Source organism: Hirsutella rhossiliensis (genome assembly GCF_020360975.1).
Source record: "Hirsutella rhossiliensis strain HR02 chromosome Unknown scaffold00019, whole genome shotgun sequence".
Classification (NCBI taxonomy): Eukaryota; Fungi; Ascomycota; class Sordariomycetes; order Hypocreales; family Ophiocordycipitaceae; genus Hirsutella; species Hirsutella rhossiliensis.
Window position 1 is genome coordinate 515170 of NW_025408685.1, and position 21902 is coordinate 537071.

General features: G+C 47.0%; 1 protein-coding gene across 1 annotated transcript; it reads right to left on the reverse strand.

Moving 5' to 3' along the window:
* Positions 1 to 17293: 17293 nt before the first annotated feature.
* HRG_11213 (uncharacterized protein) lies at positions 17294 to 17587 on the reverse strand (the record flags this gene model as incomplete). The annotated part of the gene is made up of 1 exon (XM_044869683.1): positions 17294 to 17587. One exon carries the CDS (start codon positions 17585 to 17587, stop codon positions 17294 to 17296), a length of 294 nt encoding a protein of 97 aa, XP_044715236.1.
* Positions 17588 to 21902: the final 4315 nt, after the last annotated feature.

Sequence of the window (21902 nt, forward strand, 5' to 3'; positions counted from 1 at the left end):
ATCGGGTTCGGAAAACTGGTCTATATCGCCTCCTTCCTTGGCTACCTGATCCCCATCTAGAAGCCCGCTCGGCTGCGGCCGATCTCGACTCGTATCTACTTTCCCTATTAGCCCGAACACACTGCTACAACGATAACACAAGGGATATCTTATCCAGGACAGCCGAACCTTCCGAGACGCCGAGTTGAGATATGGAAGGAGTCAGTGACACAGTCTCCCCTGCACGACGTCGTGATCGATGGTCGCGCTGGATAGCGGCCAGCTTAACCCTAGCCCCGGCGGTAGAGAGATCATCTTGCGAGACCTTCCCGCCTTTGTGGAATCTAGCAGCCAGGTAAGAATAATTCATTCTGGTTGCGTTGCCTCGGGCACTCGATGGATCAAAGCGGGAGGCGACTGGATCGGTCGCTGGCTGCTCAGCAGGTGACGGGGCCAGCGCCCGGAAGAACCGCGAGCCTTGTTGGGTTGCTGGAAGCGGCGTGCCTAGCACGACGTGAGGCTGGCTGGTGCGCTCTCCGTATAAGCTGCTGACTACAGAAGGTTGTTGCAGCGTCTCCGGCGATGCAGGCTCGATTCTGGTCCTCGAAGTAGGAGGGGACAGGCCAGCATCTCTGTCAGTTCGTTTCGGGGTAGATCTGTGGAGTGAAGGGGGGCGACGGGCCAGCTTCTTCAATGCGAGGACTGCGGCTTTCGATCTGGCACGCTTGATCGGGTTAGGGACGCATATTCGGAGTAGACCATACCAACAATGTCAGGTACCTCAGAATTGCGCTGGTCTCGACATGCTACGCAGGTTCTAGTTTTATTGGCAGACTTCCTCCTGCTAACGAAGTCGCCCGTCGGCTTTATTTGGTTGCAAGAAGGACAGTGGACTCCAACACCAGACGTAGGGCGATCATTAACCCTAGAATCGTGATCCATGCCTGATCGTGGAGAGAGAGCATTGGGCTTGGTTGCGAGAGAATTGTTCCGTGGCTAAGAGCCGCAACAGCAAATAAAGGGGCAGCTGAGAAATTGGTGGCTTCCCGATATCCACTTATCTACTGACACCAGCCAATCCAGCCTACTTTAGAGACCTCCCATACAAAACATCGGCCAATCAGATCTGTAAAAACTTATAATCCCTGTCTGTTGAAGTGGGTCATCAGAACCCCTGAACCCCTGAAAGGCTCTCTGAGGAGCCCCTGACAGTGGCTTGGAAGTGATATATTAAGGTGGCATTTCTCTGTTTTTACTTAAAGATTTCTTCAACCTTTAATGAACACTCAATCCGCTACACAGCCTTCAACACTGTCTGCACCAAATCCTCATATTGGGAAACTTATTCTGATTAATGTAAAGTCAGCCTTCGGCTGAATAAAATACTACTTGGTTCGCCCTATGAATATTTGTCCATGTTATCCATCATGCTGTAAGTAGGAGGAGCGAGTTGGCCCTCAATAGTTACAAATGCGGTACACTAAAATACTTCGAACACCCGTTAAGTTGCCAAGGCAAGGGGCTTAACGGCTGAATATCCAGCCCGAAGGGTGAACATCGTATTCCTGCAATTCAACTTTCCTAGGGGGGGACCCCCTAGAACCCCCCTTTCGCCTGCGGCGGCCATCCAGCTGTTTAAACCGCTCCTTGACTGGCCCAATCTAACTATATACCCTATATCGAACCTCCCCTTCCTGTAGCTTATAGGAAGACGTCGTTTAGTCAAGGTAGAGTGGTGGATACGGTGCATCGCTCAGCTGTTGACCCTGACGCCGTTGTTGGTCAGCGAGGCGCATCTTCATCCCTGCTTTAGCCTTTGTAGTTAGCCGTAAACGCAGCACGTAGGGAGACAGGCTTATAAACCTTCTGTCGGCGTGTGGTTATAGAGGCTCTGACGATCGAAAGGCGCCTCAAGGAGTAAGCCTTGCAGCGACGTAACCCGTGACACAGCAACATAGCTAATACCGGCCTGGAAGTCGCGTGTAGCGAGATCAGTAACTATTTGCTCCTTCGTTAGGCTCTGGCATTTGTGAACAGTGATAGCAAACGCCACCATCAGGAAACTGCGTGCGAGCGCAGGTCTCGTTGCCCATAAGAAATCACGCCTGACTGGGAGGATGGGTGAGATTTTCCTGCCCTCGTTAGTTATTAGATATGGCGGTCCATCGTAGCTATCAAAGTCCACCATAATAACGGCCGGGGGATCTTCCAATGGTTCGGCGCCTGGGTTCCAGGCGATATCGTATACAGTACCCTGGGCACCGTTAACTAGGCCAGCTGGCTGCCATAGGTTAGTAGTGAGCATTACCCTGGCGCCCTTAGCAACAGGAACTTGTTAGATAGATTGCCAGCATTGTCGCTTGGTGCCTGCCCGCGCCCTTGCCTGATTCTTTGCCTCCACCTGTATTGCCGGGGCGTTGAGATGCACCATATGCTCGTAATTGTATTCGTTGACCCGGGCCTGGTAGAATACACCCGCAAAGCGGCCCTGAAGCTGTCAACCTCGCTCTGCGTTAGCCTGGACTGTACCCGACTGCTAAGGAGGTTCCAGGACGGTATGGATAACTTGACTTCACGCAGTTCCTGCAACGCCCGACGGAACTGAGCCTGATCATCACCAGCCTGGCGCTGTACCGTGGTCAGGAAGACGGTGCGGTCAAATAACCGGTAGGCCACCTGCCCTCTCCTTTCCAACGAAGACAGGCTGGTGCTAGTCGAATACAGGGGCTTTTGCCGGACTGGTGGTAACTGGAAGAAATCGCCCACAAGCAAGACGCTCACACCACCAAAGAACTCGAGGCTACGCTGTGGAAAGGCCTGTCGCAGACGGGAATCGATCCGCGCGAGCTGCTCAATCCCCAGCATGCTCTTTCATCGATCACGAGGTATTTGACGTGCCGTAGGCGGGACTGAAGGGCGGCTGCGTCGGCTGGGGAAGGTCGGTAAAGCACCACCTACTGGGAGGCGTAGCAATGAATGAATGGTGCTGCCCTGTATCTGGTTACTCGCAACGCCTGTTGGCGCTACGCGGCAAATAGGGCTAGGATTCGGTAGAGCGGCCGCCTGAAGATGGGAGGAAAGCACCTTGATAAGGAACGACTTGCCGGTGCCACCACCACCATCAACGTGGAGAAGGATTTGAGTGGGATTTCGCGCCTGGAAGTGGCCCATGAATGTGTCGTACACGAGCCGTTGTTGTGGATTCAGCGTATTACGCCATTGAGGGCCAAGGACCTCCACATCGTTGGCCATGGGGTGGCTAGCGATAAGGTCCTTCCAGTAGCCATCTCGAAGTTCCGGATATGTACCCACATGCCGTGTCCAGTCGTAATTGACGTCGATATCGCGGCGGCCAAGAAGGTCAAGAACTTCCTGGGTAAGGGGTGGTCAGGTAAAGGGCAGCGAGGCGAATCCAGTCTTCGTCATCAAATTCTTCCCCACAGGCAGAGCCTCATATTGATCATCTTGAGGCTGTAATCGAGCCTCTTTTGGCTGGCCGTAATGGTCATCACCATGATTGTGATGCTGCCAACAATAGGAGAAGGCCTGAACGTGGGAACTAAAAGCCTGGCCGTCGAAAGTGAGGAGCTCATCAAGCCGGCGATGTGGGTGATTTAATGTCAGCTTTACACGGCAATAATCTGGCCACTGCTGGCCTTCTGGAGCAACCTGATAGCGAGGAAAGTAAACCAACACACGGGGCCTGCCGTTAACGTTGCCTGGCCGCCATTGCTTCCATGCGGAAGGGTCTCTAGAGCGGAAATTCCAGTGTTTGAGGAAGGAAACGTAGGTCAGGTCCTTCAGGGCTTCCGGGCGCTGACCGTACTTTTCGTAGACGTTGGGGCCTCGTCAACCTCATCGCCGTCAATGCGTAAGGAGCGGGAATGTCTGTCAGGATGACGGCAGTCAACGTATAGGCAGATTCGTGAGCCCTCCTGTAACGGCAGGCCGAGGAGTAAGTGGCTAACCTCCTGCTTCGAGTAATCCCGTTCAGCAACTAGCTGATTCAGGAGCTTTGACGTGAAAGAAATCAGGGGGTTGTGGTCCTTGACCCGGGGCATCAGCGCCTTCCCAATCTGGGCAAAAGACTCGCTCTTCTTTTCTGACTTGGAGCAGTATTTGGCTGCGTAATCGATCACCTGCTGGAGGCTCGTGCAGGGAGAGACATCTGTATTGGCTAGCCATGCAACGGTAAGCAAGCGGTTGTAGTGGTTAATCTGGCCATCGTTCCTCCCACCCCTAAAGGTCCAGTGCTTGGGTGAGGCAACTTGTCAAGGGAGGCTAGTAGGCGCTGTCCGTGAGGAAATCCAAATCGGCACTCTACCTGCTTGGTATGCTTATTGCGCTGCATACAGTAGTTGTTGCAGCGGTGGCGTTGCACGCGGTTGACTACCATCGATAGGAACTGAACGGTGAGGGCTGCTCCAATAGATTGCTGATCAGGGGATTCCCTTCCCCAGGAGCCTGTATTCGATGAGGCTCTGGGTTAACGGCAGATACGTGATATCCCCAGATACGGGCAAATCGCTCCCGGGATCGATTATCGTCAGGATCCAAGTCTGGGTGGCCACTTAACCAATATAGGCCATGGTGGTGACTGGACCCCCTGCCCTGCCACTCATAGCGGCCCCAAAGGTCCGTTAGGTTGAACTTCTGCTTCAGGACAATAGTCGTAAGAAGCGTATAACGCTTGTAGAAGTGGTAGGCGGCGATGTGGGCGTTGTCTCGCAGTAGTTGCCGGGACAGGACCATGCGCGCCGCCTCAGGAGCTGCTTTCCACTCTTGGAATCGAGGCATGTGACGATATAGTGATTCCCAGTGGTAATCGGCCGCACTTGCAGTAACGAAAAGGCCAGGTCTGCCCAGATTGTAGGCATATGCTTCCAATTCCTTCCTTTGCTTATACCAATACGGCCGGGTGCCCCTGATTACCGCGGCTTGGCGCGTGATCGACTGGATCAGGTCCTGAGCCTCTGGCTCATCAGGCTCAGCCATCGCTTCCTCTAGGTCAGCGCGTGTAAGGGTTGACGGCGGCTGTCGCGTTGCTTGACGAAGTAGTCACTTCGCTTTCGGACCTGCGCACGTAGCAGCGTGTTGAGGGCGACGAAAGGCCACGTTTTATGGCGGGCAAAACGTCCGTCATGCCATCTCATCGCATGGCCAAGGTAGTCCTGGTACGTGATGCTCCGTAGGCGAGGCTCCACGAAGTCGGCCTTGCCGTCAGGGTAGAGGGTAGGGAACGCAAGCGATAACAGCGGCTGGGAACGGTTGAATTCGTCGATAGGGGTCCTGCGAATGGATGGCAATGGCATCTGGTGGTGAGCCTGCGCGCTATGCGACATATACTCAACATTAGCCATACGCTCAGAGTCAGGGCAACATCAAGGACTCGGGACTGCAGGGCGTTTAATTCGGTATCGGTAACCTGCAAGTTCGGGATCGCTGATGCGTCCGCATCGCAGGATCCTCTTCAAGCCTCCTCAACAGGGCCTTGTGGGATCTCGCCGTCAGGTATGTCAGCCACTTGGCTAGCAATGGAAGCAACTATGCTGCCGTCAAGAGGAAGCCGTTGCAGGCGATCCTGGCTCACGACGATATCGCGATAGCCCGGGTGGTGGCGCTGTAGGTAATACAGCCAGGTCAACAGGCATGAACGGCGTACCCGGAAATCGCGAGCAAACTGTTGCTGGAAGCGAGGTCGCCTTCCATATTAGGAGGCCGTAGGAGCACGATATCTAGCTCCTTCGGTAGCACTGGGAGCTCTTCAAATAGCCTACCAATGTTGCGAAGAAAGTGGATAACGTGGCCGCGATATTTGTATTGAGCGCCACGCACTTGTAGGACCTTGACGTGTACGTGAATCCTAGCAATAAGCATCTCCTCAACCATCGTTAGATCGGGTAGATTGCCGGGGACTTCCCCAAAGTCGAGGTTATTCGCAGCGCTGAAGAAGTAGGGCTCGTCGAGGGCTTTCTTCCTGTCTCGACCAATGCAGCGGCTGCAGATTTTCAAGCTATTTCGTTTCATATCGAACCAACGCTCCTGGCAGCGAATGCAACTATGCATCTTGTCGTCATTCAGGGCAGTATAGAACTCTCGCACAAGCGCCTGATCTTCCTTACTAAGGGCGGGCAAGTCAAGGTCACCTGTAAAAGGCGGATCACTACTCTGATCAAACAGCCGCGCTTGAGGCTGTGTGCCTTGACGAGTATAACGGCCGCGGTGATGACCCTGTGACAATAATGAAGGAGTGGTAGGAAGCGATTCCTGTGGTATAGGAGTGCCTTGCACAACAGGAGCTGTAGAAGCAGTGTCTTGAATCGGCGTGCCCAGAACTACTGTTGGCAGGCCAAGGGTAGGAGGAAAAGGGGAAGGTCCCTCAACAGGGCTTAGAGTAGATGGCCCCAGCGGAGGTATAGGCAGTTCCGGTGCAGGCGCCAGGCCACGGAATAAAACAGGCATGGCAGGAGGTCGTAGGTCAGTCACAGACGCAGGCGTTGGCGCAGTCCGCCTTGGAGGCGTCAGGTTAGCTAGCGAATCCGTCCTCTTCGTGGCTCTGCGTAGCGATGGTCTCGAGGCGATATTCCGCATCGCGGTAACGGCGGCTCGCGATTCGGTTGCCCGTTCTTTTCGGTGTGCCCTACAGCTAGCACACTGTCCTGTAAACTTCGTAGGGTCCTTGACGCTTCGAAATTCGACTTCAGGCAGATCTTGCTTGCAGGTACGACAGTTGCGGACTGCCTCGGGCATATTGTTCTCCATCTGACCGTATATATCCACCTCTTTCCCACCGAGACTGCTAGATATTGCTCGGGCAGGAGGCTTTGCGAGGACTTGCGTGGCTGCAGCAATACACACCCGCAGGTGGTGCCAGGGAATGTTGTAGCTAGGTCGGCCGCGGAGCTAAATTTGACCTAGAATCCGTTAGTAACCGATGGGTTCGATAGATTCGACCCACGATGGAAGTGGAAGCGTGTGCTTGGAAACTTGCATTGAAGAAAAGCTCTCGGAAACGGCTAGCTCGTTACCTAGTCAACGCTCAGGGGTTTGCGGCATGGCCTTCATTTGGTGGCGTTGCCAACCGACCACTCCCCGCACGAGTTGAGTACAGGGGAGGCCAATTAGCCAATGAGAAGAGGTTTTATGCCTCTCTTTCTGACTGAATAAACGCCCTTCGGGCTGAATTATTCCTCACTCATTTTGCGCCACTGTTGTTTGACCGCCGACACCGTCCGATTGAGCTTGGAAGCGATCCAGGACTCCGACTTGTTCTCCCTCTTCCATGCTCTTAGGCGACGTTCCTCTAGCGCTGACCACCGGCGGCGCTTGGCAAGCACCTCCCTTTTACCGCTTTTGACGATTAGAGGATCGTCCTCGTCGCTACCAGAAATGCTATTATCACTCCCATTGCGATTCTCGTCGATAGGACTCAGAGACTCTGCGTTGGCAGGTACTCTGCGACTGCTCTCTGGAGCCGTAGACCTTCCGCGCAAGTTGTAATGCCGCTTCAGAGTGTTGCTCACGGGTTGGCTATGCCTTGCCTTGCCCGAAACATCCTTAGGGAATGGGTTGGATAGTAAGGACAGTGCTTCAAAGAGAGCTGCACGAAAAATCGCGCATGATTTACATTGTCCAGATTGTTCCATCTCTTGCGTTCCACGGAACGATATTGCGGAATGGGGCCCATTTTGCAGCGACCGCTGTGTGCCGTCTAGGGGAGGTTGACTCGTCGTCGCAGAAGAGAAAGCAATAGGGTCAGAGCCAAAGCTTGCAGGAGAACTGATAAGGCCGCCCTGATGAGCCGCGGTTGGATGGGAGCCGCTCGTGGGATAGCGGGCAAGTGCCCTCACAGCCGATCGATTGTCATCGAGATCGTGACTGCCATTGAGGCGACGAGTCTCCAATAGTTGAGGTCCTGGTCTTGAAAATCAATCCCATCGTCGACTGGGATCAAGGCACTATCGTAAACACCCGGTTGATGCAGCAAAGTGCGACGTTCAGCCGCGGAGGGTAACTTTAGACGTTTTGTTTCCTGTTGATCATCAACGCCACTGCCATGATGGCTGTCCCCCAGTAATCGCTTTGTCCTGTTGGATATCGGTGCGATGACGTGCTGTTGACCTTCATTTAGCCAATGCTGGAAGCCCGCATCGTCATCAAGGAGGCTCTTCAGAGAGCTCTCAGCATTGGCGGGTGCAGGAGCAGATGCGCTCGAGCCCGGCGAGGAAAGAGGGGAGGAGTAGTGAGGACCTCTGAGTTGGTCTATACCGAGCCTTGAAAGATCCGCCGACTGCTTGGCGGTACCGGCTTTGGGCCAGGTCAACGCTGTCTGGATCAAATTGTCATCGGCAACATCTGCCGGAGGGACCATCACCGCTGCCGGAGCGGCCGGGTCCATTAGCGTTGGAGACTTCTCAGTGGCCTTGCTATCCCCCTCCTGGATATCTTCCACCCGTACGATGGAACCTGAATAAAATTCTGTCAGTCCCGCGAAATGAACAGTGTGGCAGGGGCTGACTACCTGATATTGCCTGAGGATTGTCCGCTGCAAGCTGAGCCGCCGCAGGCTTCAACGCACTGCCGAGGTGTTCGTCGACTTCTTCGCCACCAGCATTGGAAGCATAACACCTGTTCATGGGGTGCGAGACAAACTGCATGTCATCGGACCAATCGTGGCCGGACCAATCGAGCGCCATCACGACTTCCTGGTCTTTGAAATGTCAGCAGTAATTTATCTCCAGTACGATTTCCCTTCAGCGGCATACCGTTCATCTTCGACAAGCCTTCTGCATTCTGCTGTGAATAGCGGTCTTCACCGCAAGTTTCTAGTAACGTGGCATCATGACGACGCTCCTTGGGCGCGAGATCTGGGTGTTTTTTCTTTCGCTGCCTTTGCGGCAGGGGAACATATGGTTTGAACTTCAGGGGAGCGGCCATGATGTTTGGAGACCAGATGCGTGCGTAGTCTGTACTAAAGGTATGAGAAAGGGGGAGAGGAAAGCTGAGGTGGGAAGCCTTCCATATTTATCAAGTCACCCTCTCGCGGCGCGTCAACCAGATACCCAGCAGCAAGGGACTTTGAGCTGAGGTCGGAAAATCGTTCTGCAAACAATTCCATCGCCGAGAGGTAGGAGCCGCAGGATCGAGACCGTTCCATATCAGTCATTCCCCTCTGCCACTGTCCCTGAAGGTTACTAAATTTGGCTCCGACGATGGTCAGCTCTCGGAACGACAGGGGACTAAATCGACCTCCCGTTCCCGCCTGATTCCAGCTGCAACGCACGACCAATGGCGGAGTCTGCAGCGCTGCAGCTACTTGGACTGGCAGGACCGGCGAAAAGAGAGATTCGGGCCGACCGATCCATAGAAGGCCCGGTTGAGTCACACTCCGATCAGGTTTTGCAATGCCATCCTCGCCCCCTTTACGACGGGTTAGCGGCGGGAGGATCGTCCAGGACCCGGTCCGGTCCAGTACCAACAAAGCAGGCTGTGCAGGACGCTTCAAGGTGATTTGTGCCTTGGAAAACTGCCAGCCCGCCGACGGTGGGCATGTGATATGATATGCGTCCTACCCAGATCCTTCTCGGTACAGTTTCCCATGTTTAGGGGTTAAACGTGATCGGCTCGGAGCTGCAAAGTTGCTGTATCTTAATTCATAGCCAGGAGGATTCGGGAGTCTGTCCCACGGTGGCAGGCTCGCGCCCTCGAAAGGAAAGTCCTGTTGGTGTTTTGGCCTGATGAGCAAGATTATTAGTCAGGGCCTCGTGCTTGGATGTAGGCTACTGCGAGTCCATCCTCTTTCAGTTCTGCCTCGTCATACTTACCGTCAACAACGCGTTCGGTCAAAAGTCCGTAGGGATTTATCCCTGCCGCCTAACCGGCGAGCCGATGGTTCGTCCCCCCGCTGCATAATGAGAATCAAGCTCGGAGAGACGATCCATTCATCAATGCGTGAGAAAACGTCACTCGTTGGTCGAGGCGGTGTAGGACTGACGAAGATCCCTGCCATTCGGGGGAAACCTTGCCCAGCGCAGGCTTCAGTGCCGCCCCAAGAAGTCGATCGGGAGAGGCGAGACGAGATGGGACATTGGTGTGTCTCCCAAAAACCCCGGTCAAACTGTTGATTATGTGATTTCGGTTCGGCGTTAGGGGCCGGCTGCGTTCCTGCTCTCTTGATTTCTCTCGGAGAATCCTTGCGGTTGCGCACGACGATTGATGTCAATGTCGATAAGGCCTCCCTACTCTTGCACCAAGCATCAGCGGGTGAGCAAGACTCCGCCCTCATTTCCTATTCCGGGTCCGTTCGCATTGATAGACCTTCTCGGCCTCTTAAGAGTATCCCGTATTTCCAAGAGAGGCAAAATCGATATGTAGAGGAACGTTAACACCGAAGCACGAAGTCAGCGCCCGCGGTGTCTAGCCACTCTTATCCGCATAGGGAAATTGGCAATTGCATGTGGCGTGGCTTTGCCTGATTCAGTAATTTTGAACAGCCAAACCAATGCGCATCTAGTTGCATCACATCCGCCGTGCTCTTCCTTTGGCGAGATGTCGGGGCGTTGGTTGTACGGCCAAGGAGGATGGTGGGCGAGCCGGTCGCGAAGCCGACATCGTGGAAGCCCATAGGGAGAAAAAGTTTCGAGTCGCCGGTGGCTTTGTGGCAGATATGGCGCGGCTGAAGAACAAAACCTCCCCAAGTGTAGTTGCGAGGGTAATTCTCGTCGTGTGGCAATGACTGATGTATGTATGTGTATTTCACCCGGAGGATTTCTCCTATAGGGCCTAGACGTAAAAGCTACTGACATTTCAATACATTAATGCGTAACACCTTAAGCCCCACGGGTCAGCATACGCTACACCAACCTCGCCGCTACTCTCTCCGTGACAGGCCTGCTTGAAGGCCAATTTCTCCAAGTGTTCAGCGTCCTACCTTCAGCAGCTGAAGCGCGGTCTGTCGAAATCCGAAGTCGAATACCTGGGCAATGACTGATGGGCGAAGGAACAGCGCGTAGTTGAAAAAGATGACTAAGTCAACATGAAAAAGGGAAGAACATCCATGGTACATGAGGAATACCTGGGCAGGACCTGGGCTTTTATGGGTGACGCAGAAGCGGCGGGGAATGGAGGGGCCGAAGATTGCCCGATGGGGCAACCACCGAATGTGGTGGGCCAAGACCACCATTTCCGGAGGCGGACTTGCCGTCTTAACTTTTACTAAGTAGATATAATATAGAATATTTAGAAGTTCTAATATATAAAAATAAAATCTAAATACTATTAGAATTATAAGATAAAGTTATATAAGATATATATAAATATTTAATATATAGATACTAAGGAATCTAAAGAATAATAAAATAGATTAAATAATAATATAACTTTTTATAGCTTAAGGAAGTAGTATAATAAGTTATTAAAGAATATAAACTTTATATATAAAGTAAAGCTAAACGATATAAACTATATAGAGAATTATAACCGCTACTAGTACTAGAAAAACCATAGGATTTAATAGCTTTCGACTATATTATAAAGCTATTACTATTAAAAGAACCTATAACTAATATTAAGTATAATAGTATATTTATTATTACTAATAAACTAATAAAGTATAAGTACTTCTTACTATATAAAGAAGTAAGTAATATAAAAGAGCTAGTATATATATTCCTATAAACTATTATTAGTAATTATAGACTACTAAATAAGATTATCTTTAATAAAAGAAGTATATTTATAGCTAAGTTTTAGTAAGCTCTTATAGTATAATTAAGGACGAAATATAAGCTTAGTATAGCTTATTACCTATAAATAGATAAATAAATAAAACGACTTAACTAAACGCTTAAATAATATTTATAATACTATATTAGTTATAAATAAAACGATTAAGTTAAATAGCTACTAATAGTATAACTAGCTTATAATAGCTTAGTTATAAAAATAACTAAGCTCTTACTAGTATACGCTAATTATAGATATAACTTAGAAGTATTTAAGGTTACTTAATAAGGACTATAAGCGGAACGAGCGATACTATAAGTAGATTAACTATAAAAATTATATAAATAAATATAATAAGAACTGTGGGTAGGCACCTGCGGCAGCTGCTGCAATGAGACGGTACTAGGGTTAACCTGTGATGTTGTATTCGTCTTGTTCTCTATCTAAGGAGGCAGAGGCCAGCGTGGAGAAAGGGGCACGCTGCCCTCAGCCGCACACGTGACCGTACGGGTCACGTGCCAACCATGGTTGGTCACACCACTAGATAGATACATTCCTACACAGGCAACTCTTCTTTTGTGAGAAGCACAGCAACACCTTGAACGGGTCTAAAGGATAGTAGCGTTAAGGCCGTGAAGGAATGTGCCGTGAGGGCGTGTGTCATTATTGCCAAAAAGTGGGTCCGACGTCTTGTTCTTAGCTGTAGATATCGGGGAAGAAGTGAAGGGTCTTCCTGATAGGAGCAATCATTTGATCATAGGGATAAGGAGCGGTTAGGAACGTTGTACGTATCCTTCGACTCGAATTGTCAGACTATTGGTATCGATGAAGCGTTCCAGGGCTCGGTTTGGTGATGCTTTCGTCATTGCATCTGCTGGGTTGTCTGCGCCGTTGATCCAACGAATATCTGTTATCTCTCTCTTCTCGTATGACTGGCGAAGGGCCATGATATCAATCATCAATCGTTTTTCCTTCGTCGTACCGAGCTTGACTAGGCATTCGTAGAGAGAGTACGAATCCGTACAGACGATGAGAGGGATAGGAGGAAGGTTGAGTCGTTCCGTAATTATCTTCATAGTCATCGCAAGGAGATGCCTATGTCGAATCCGTTGGCCATACCGTAGATCTCTGATGCTAGGACGCTACGGGTAACACGTTTGCACTTTGTTGAACTCCAGTGTACGATGTTACCACTAATCTCGAACTGTTTTTCTTTGTGGTTTGTCTCGTTAACGAGGGTAATGACGAATCCTAGTTGGGAGGATAAGTCCTTGTTGTTTGCGAAAGAACCATCGGTGAAAACCATCAGCTTTGCAGTAGCTAGATCAATTGGTTTGTACGTGAGGCCACGTAGTTGGTGATCCATTTGCCATTGCAGTCGCTTGTTCAAAATTGCGTAATCTTTATCCTCAGGGTCTGTACTTGGGCGGCGACTGAAACATCGAAAGAAGCTTCCGGTTGAGCAATTGAAGCAATGTATGAGGCTCGCGCTCGTTCCTCAACGTAGCGCTGGTGACGATCAATTGCTTTAGGGTCAATGGTGGTCATTTTGCTGCTTGTCCCTTCTGTTGAAGTAAAGGGATCCTTTCTTAAGGGGTTATTATTCAGCAACGTCAGTCTTGCACCATTAAAGTCAACCGTTGTTCCGTATGTGATGTCAGTCTTGGGCTTGGAACGAAATTCTGCCTTTGTAGCTCTTCTTCTTCACGGGTAGAAAAGTTGTTCGTTCCAAGGATGAGGGTGTCATCAGTTTGCATTCCAACAATACCGAGCGTGTCAGGGCCAGTATTCGAAATCAGTAGGCAGGAGTCATAGGTGGAGGTAGACATATCCAGCTTTTCGAGGTGATGCTGCTGATATGTGCGGAACCAATGGACTCCGGCTTCTGCGATACCGTACAGGGGCTTAATAACACGAATAATTGTTCCGTTAGGGTATTTGCCTTGTAGTTCCGTGGGCAAATACGTAAGAATGGTCCGGAAAGCTTGGTCTGGGATTGCGGGTATGCCTGAGTGATATCACGGAGGAGAGGGTTATGCCGTAGTTTTGAAGAAGTCCGGGGCAATAGCGAGGATGAGTCTCTGGCTAACGCGTTGAATTGTCGGAGATTGCGTCAGGAGGGTGGTCTTCTCAAAGTCGTTATGTCCTTGAATAACAAGTCGAGACTTTTCGTAGGGCTTAGTGTTGATTCCTTTGACTTCACGAACCATTCGAGAGCGAAAGATTCTATAGTTTCCATGACTCATTTGATCGTATCGTTCAAATTGGAATACACCGCGGCCAACGAGGTCAGTAATCTCTTTGTTATCGGATTCTTCGAAGGGGTCACCAGGAGAGGTGATTATGCCATCAGACCGTAGCTTGAGGAAAGAGCTTGTGCATCTTCCTCCTTTTGGGTCAAGAAGCTCTGGTCTACGGCAGGCCATCATGATCAAATCCTTTGGCTTGTTCTTTGATCCTGGTGGGCGTCCTCTTGCGGGGGCGGGGGTTCGGGTCGGGCAGGCAGGTCCGTTAGGGTCTTAACGGGGTCTTGAGCCGGTTGTTCATTAAGATCTGAACGAATGCCTGAGGGTCTGTGTCGTGTGTAGGGTCGGAAAGAGTGGTATCATCACGCAGATACGGTTGTACAAGGGTCGATCGAAAGACTTGGGGCCGTTGACTGTGTCAATGGTGATGTTATGGCTATCAATCGATGCAATCTTGAAGGGTCCTTGCCAACCGTCTTTCTCTCCAAACGCGAACTTCACTTTGCAGCGGGAGGGATAGCACTTCTGTCGTGCTCGGGCCGTTGCGTGCATGGAGGGCATCCTTAACTCGTCTTTCTGCCGAGAGTTGGCGGAGCATTTTCATCGCTTTCTGCATAGCTTCCGATCTTTTGAGGGTGGAAGCGGAAGGGGCGAGTCTGTAGATACGCGAGGGTATGCGCCGAAAACAAGCAACGTAGGCACAAGACCGTCAGGTCCTGCCGTATCATTGATTGCTTTAACAGCCATTTGAAGGACTGTTTCGGCGGAAGTGGTGTGGCCAATCTCAGCATGGAGGATGTTAAAGGCGCGTCGGAGGGTGCGTGATAGCGTTCAATCTTTCCAATGGACCAATGCGTCTCAACAGGTACTTGAGAGCATTTGATTCCATAATCTTTGCTTCGTTCCGGAATTCGAGAGAAGCAAAGTTAGTTCCTGCATCATGACGGAGGGTATCAGGAGGTCCAAGATACGTGTCGATCCAGAGGGTCCGGAGGGTCTCCCATGTATCTTTAGCTGACATTGACGGTAAAAATCTGGCTCCTTGAAAGCAGTAGCTGAGTCCACAACGTGTAGAACAGGGCGTTGTGGTGTTCCTAGGTGCATCACATCAACGATGATTTCGTAGTTGAACTCTTGATCATCGTTAAGGGTGAACTTGAAGCGGCGTGGGGCTTGTGAGTGCATTTGACAGTGGTGACAGAACTTAGAGATAGTCTCTAATGTGTCTATCGAGACGTCACTGTGCCCGGCTTGCTTCAAGAGGTGATGGAGCCTAGGGACTGCTGGGTGTCCAAAGCGTCGGTGAAGTGTACGAATCTCTGTTTCCGTAAGAAACGAGATGGACTCTTCATCTTTCGTAAGGAAGAACCAGGGATGTCCCCATTTGCGTACGACTGGAATGCTTGTAGGGCGATTAGTACAATGATTAGTACAATTGATGGTATCTGTGATGTTGTTGAAATAGATACCAAGTCGATCCATATCAGCAAGGCAGAGCAAAAGGAGTTGGGGTTTGAAGGACGTGGAACGTGATCCTTCCGAGGGGTGTTTTAGGCAACTGTGCCAAGGAGTTAATCGTGTCGCCGTTGCCAAATTTGATGGAGGCCTGGCCGGATGTAGAGCTGTCGAGAGCTACAGAAGGATCTTCTCGTTGTAGGGCGATGTACTGAGAATATCCTGCTGTGGAGAATGTTGCTGCACCTGTGTCGATCATGATACCTTGGAATCTATCCCTTGAATAGCGATCTTCAATAATAAATTGCGAGGCTGGAACAACGGTTTGATCCGTCTGATAGACGTCTTCTCCTGTGATCAAATGATTGAATGCCTGTTGACAGAGCATTTGGCTTGCTTGCCATTGTTCCGGGTGATCGTTGGTGCTATTGTCATGTTCTTCCCATGTATCTTCAGTGTCATCAAAGCTGCTCATCTCATGACCTTCGTAGTCTAGAATATAGCCTCCGATGTCCGTGAGTTGTACACCTATGAAGTGGCATTGAGTGATATGTTGGTCCTTGGCCTTTTGTCGTTCATCCGTAGAGTGTTTAGTTGACCAACAGCCTTCTTGTCCACAAACAAAACACTTCTTTGTCCAGTTGCGGTTATTGTAGCTAGGATTGTAGTTACTACGGCTTTGAGGCCGGTAGTTTCCACGGTTGTAGCTTTGTCCGTATCCGCGGCTGGGTCGTTGACCTGAATATCCGTATCTGCCTCGAGAGCGGTTGTTATTGTATCGACGGTCGAGGTAGTACTGATGGCGTGGATCGTTATGATCGAATGATCCAGCAAAGTCAAGGGAAATTGAGAAGTTGTTATGAGGGCAAGATGGGATTCAACGGATGCACGAAGATCTGCAAGAAGGTGCTCGACGTTATCGGCGGGTTTGAAAGAGCGTATTGGAGTTCGGGTACTCCACGGCATGCTTTCATAAGCGTTGTACGCAGTAGAAGGTCTCCTCCGTACTCCTGCCAAGGGCTCGTTGGCAGAGCTGAAGCTTATCAAAGAGGGTTTGAAGCACTTCGTGGGGTCTTCGAAGCATCTTGGGCACGGATGGAGTTAAAGGTTATTGTTGTCCAGTCAGTATGGTAGTGGACATGGTTGACTTCCGTGTCAAAGTGTTGTTTGAAGATATCATACGCTTGTCGGAACGTCGTAGCCCATGTGATCTTATCAAGATAGAATCTTTGGGCTCTTCCATCAAGGATCCGGGGAAGAGTGCGTGAAATTGTGACGGTTTCACTTGGATATGAGAGCAGTTGCTTAAGAAGAGGCGGAGCTTATCATCAAGGAGATCGTACGGCTCTCCTGTGTAGTTCCGATCTTTGTTCCAGGTCTTCATAAACTTCTGCTGGATGTCGCTATCGACGATAGCGTTCGGGATGTTATCCGGGGGGAGTTTCATGTATTCTCCAAAGGTTGCAGGGCCGGATAAGTGTTCGGGGATGGGGTTGGTGACGGGTTGGACGAGATCGGGGTTCTGGAAGCGGTAGGAAGTCGGATGAATAGTAAGAGAGGTCGGAGCAGGTTTATCTTGGATAGTCGGAGCAGGAGTAGGTGCGTTAGGAGGGCTCGTTAGGGTCTTAATAGGTTGTGGTTCGTTAAGACCTTGATGAGGTGCTGCTAAGGGCGTAACTGATGGTGAAGGAGGTTGAGACGGATGGGGATTAGTGGAAGCATTTGATCCTAGTAATGCTGTCTGCCTCCTGAAGGCAGCAGTCCTCTCATCAAACACCATCTCCGTAAACTCCTGCTCTGGCCAGGTTTGTGGGTTCTCGATAGTTTGTAATATGAGAAATTGTGTTGCGAATTTCCCCTTTGTGAACCTGTGTAGATACCTCTTTTCCTTAGTAGTTTCCTGAGGGCTCTCTTGTATTCATTCGGGCGCGGTCCCATGTGTCTTCGGTCCATTCTTCAAAATGCTGTTGGAAGTAACCAAGGAGGTCGTATCCTTGATCACTGCCAGATTGAACGATGAATATGAACTTTGCCACATATGTCGTTACTGCGATCTTGTCCTTTTCGTCGTGTGTGATATCGTTGTCCCAAAGGTCGATATTAATTTGTCGGAATGCGGATGCTTGGATGTCTAGTGCCTGCATCTGGTCGCATATTTCTTCGAGCTGGGCTTCTGGGGACATAGCTCGGGCGGTCGGGGCTATCGTGATCAAATGAATGAGACGATGTGGGGTTCGTATTGGTCTCTTCGTATACGAGTTGTCGCTAATAGGAGGTCGAGCGTCGCGTACTAAGTAGGTCGTTCGCGGCCAGACTGAACTGACGGGGATCTTGCTACTTAACGTCAAGGGTCGAACGTTCTTACTAGTTGTTTGCGATGTGGTCGCCTGTCGATTCCGGTGCTCACGGCTAGGCAAACTAGCGGGCGATCGTAATCAACAGTTGGAAGGACTCTCGCGCGGCTGGGCAAACCAGCGGGAGATTCCTTGTTCTTAGCACAAATAACCTTCTTCTGAGCGCTACTCAGGGCCACAGTAAAGTGACGCGGACTATAGCACCTTCGAAGGTTGAGGAATTTGTCTCTTCTACTTAGCTGTCTGTGACGGGCGTGGGCCGGTCACTGATCAGTGTGGGTAGGCACCTGCGGCAGCTGCTGCAATGAGACGGTACTAGGGTTAACCTGTGATGTTGTATTCGTCTTGTTCTCTATCTAAGGAGGCAGAGGCCAGCGTGGAGAAAGGGGGCACGCTGCCCTCAGCCGCACACGTGACCGTACGGGTCACGTGCCAACCATGGTTGGTCACACCACTAGATAGATACATTCCTACAAGAACTTTAATTTATTAAAGAATAAATATATACTTACTATAATTAGAAAAGATTATAAGGACTAATCTTTTAAGAGGGAGATATAGTCTACCTTATATAACGAAATATTAAAATAAAATAACTAAGTAATAAATTAGATTTTAAGAAACTTAGACCGTTTAAGGTTAAGAAAACTATTTTAAAAGTTAACTATAAACTTTCGCTACTAATAATAATATAGATATACCTAATATTTTATATCTTATTATTAAAACTAGTACTATAAGACGCTAAACTATAGGATAAAATTAAAGTTAACGACGATTAAGAATATAAAGCTAAATAAATACTAAATATAAGAAAATAAGGTTAGTAATAAGAATACCTTATTAAATAAAAAGGATATAGACTAAAAGAGAATACCTAGGAACTACTTAAGCACTTAACTTACTATAGTTCTTTGCTCTAATAGTTCTATTAGTAACGCTAGTAGTAACGCTATTAGACTATAGCTATAAGTCTAGTTTTAACTATAGAAAAGCGTTATTTAGAACCGCTATTTTAAGGGTTAATAATAAGTCTAACTCGTCTAATATATAAAGCTCTTAGCGTAATATATATAACTACGCCTTAGAGTATCGATTAATTTAAGAAGAGATATTAATCTCTTCTTACTATACCTTATAAGAGTAGTATACGTAGCGGCCGCTATAGCTACGAGCCGACCGACCTCTTAGCGCTTAGATTAAGTATTAACCTAAAGACGATTCTTTTAAACCTTAAGGCTATTAAACTCCGCTATCGAAAAATTTCTGTTATAATAACGAATGCCCTTTTTTATATAAGATAAGTATTTCGAATATCCTTTTAAGACGAAATATAATAAGCTACTCTCTTAGTAAGGCGAACACCGACCTATTTTAAATAACTAACTACCGATTTTTTCGATTTAAGATACTACGTCCTTATAGCGTTAAGTAAAAGAATAGAATAATTTAGAGACGCGAGAACTAAATATAGTTAGCTATAATAGAAAAATATAAAGAAGGAAAGAACGAACTAATACTTAAGGACGACGTACTACTATAATCCTTAGGATAAGGATTATAAGGGAGAAGAATAATATTATAAACTAGCTAACTATAAAGGAAGACGGTTAAAATATAGGCTATATAGCTAAAGTATAAGGTGCTAGGCGCTATAGACTATAAAAGAACTATTAATATAAAGGTTATATAATAGATTAGTTAGATTAGTTATATTAAACGATCGATACTAAGTAAACCTAGTACTAATTAGTTTAATTAGTTAGATTAGCTAGATTAGTACTAAGTAAACTAAACGGGCTAAATATAATAGGTAATATCGTTATAGTAAGGGGACTATAGGTATATATATAGCTACTTACTTTTACTCCTTTAGATAGATAGCTCTTTAGCTTTTAATATATTATAATTATTACGATCTTTATTATAATTTTATCTTTAATTCTAATTACTTAATTACCTAGTTATAGTCTATAGTCTATAACCTCTAACTTATTACTAATATAATATACTTATTATTACTTAGACTACGCTTTATTATATCTACTAATATAAACCCTTTAATAGGTTTATCCTTTAAGAATAATACTAGTCGTTATAAGCTATTATAGTTTAGTCCTAGCTAAGATTATCGCTAGTCTTAACCTTAATTAAATCTAGGGTTATAATATAGGCTATAATAAACGCTTTTATACCGCTACTAATTAGGTCCTACCTTAGTATAGGCCTTAGTTATTACTCTATCTTATAAGCTAGCTATCTAAGCTAGCTCTAGTTTAAGTTTAAGGTTAAGTCTATCTAGTTATTATTAAGCTTCTTATAATAGTAGTAGTAGTCCTTATACTCTCGTAAGCCTTAGGTTACTCCTCCTATACTTTATATACTACCTTAAAAGGGTCTTATTATTCCGCTATAATAATAAAGTAAACGTTACTACTAATAAGCTAAGCTAGATTATAGTTTAAGGGCTAGTTATTAGCTCTATCTTAGTTTAGTTCTAAGTTAGGTTTTATTTAGTTATAGTCTTTTAGTAGTAGGTCTTATTCTATAGCTATTAAGGTTAGTTTAGTTAGGTTATATTAGTTTTATTTAGTCTATAGTTTAATTAGCGAGGTTTACGCTTAGTCTAGGTCTAGTTTAGTTAAAGCTATAGTTTTATTATTATAGGTCCTCTCCTTTCCTAGATCGCTTTAATAAAGGAAGTAGTTAGCTAGGGTAGTCTTAGTTAAGGTCGCTCTATCTCTAGCGCGACCCCGGTCTTATTATCTAGTATATCTATATATAGCCTCTAAGCTAGGTTAAACTAATAAAGCCTACCTAAGTAAAGGAACTATTATATTAGCGGCGCTATAGTCCTTTTCCCTTAAAGGCCCGCTCTTATATTACTTATATCCTAGGCTTATATTAAAAGGGACTCCCTTACCTTTACTATTAATAAATAGTCGATTATTATATAGTAAATAGTATCTTATCTTTATTTATAGGTATATATTAGTAAAACTATATTAAGGACTTATTAGTTAAAGAAGAAGTTATTAAGCCCGATCTTTTATATATATTTAAGTAATTATTATACTAATATATTTAAAGAGGCCCTTATAATAGTCTAGTATTATTGCTTTATTAAACTAAGGTAAGAAGTTAGTAGGGTAAAAGGTAGTCTAGTATTATTAGATTACGTTTTCCTAGCATTTTATTAAGCGGCCTATTCCTTATTTAGCCTTTTAAGTAACTTAGCTTTATCTAAGAGGTCGTTTAATCCTATCTAGCCTTAGACCCCTTTATCTCTCTATAAGGGGGTCTACTTAAAGGTAGCGCCGGGCTTACTCTCTCCCTAGCGTCGCCTCCTTTTAAGTATACCTATAACTACGTTAAACGCGCGTTAGATTTAGCATAAGAGCCCTAAGTCCTCTAGCTTTTAAAGGGTATCTATTATTCTTTAGTTTAAGTAAAGGTCGATTAAAGGCACCTATACTTTTACTTTAACTTAGTAGACTAAGGTCGTATAGTAAGCGCCCGTTATTACTTAAAAGTAAGCTAACTAATCTTAAGTAAGGTCTTATATAATCCTATATAGTTTCCCTTTTATAGGTATTATCTTATAAAATATAACTATAGTATAAGAGATTAAGGACTAGATTACCTTACTATAGACTTCCTTAGCGTATAGTAGGGTATAGCCCTATATAAACGCCGCGAGCTTAGTTAAGGCTATAGTCTAGCGCTTTAACTTTACTTAAAGCTATTTTAAGTATACTTTTTAATATAGTTTCCGATATACCTAGACCCTTAGTAAGTAAGCCTCTTAGACCGGAGTTACTATATCGGCCCTAAGGTAGACTAGCGTTATTATTGCTTATCTCCTTTATATAAAGTATATTAACTTACTCTTTAACGGTTTAAAAGTAACCGTAAACTTAGTCGCTTACTTTATATATATACTTTAAGCTTCCTTTAAGCGTACTACTATAATAGCTTTATTAGGTTTAATACTAACTATATTTATATTATTAGCGAAGCTAATAGTATAAATACTATATATTATACTAAGCCTTTAATATAAAGGGGTTATATAGTATAAAAATAAGATTAAGGATAAGGGGGAGCCTTAAGGAACTCTTATTAATACTTAAGTTAGCTTTAA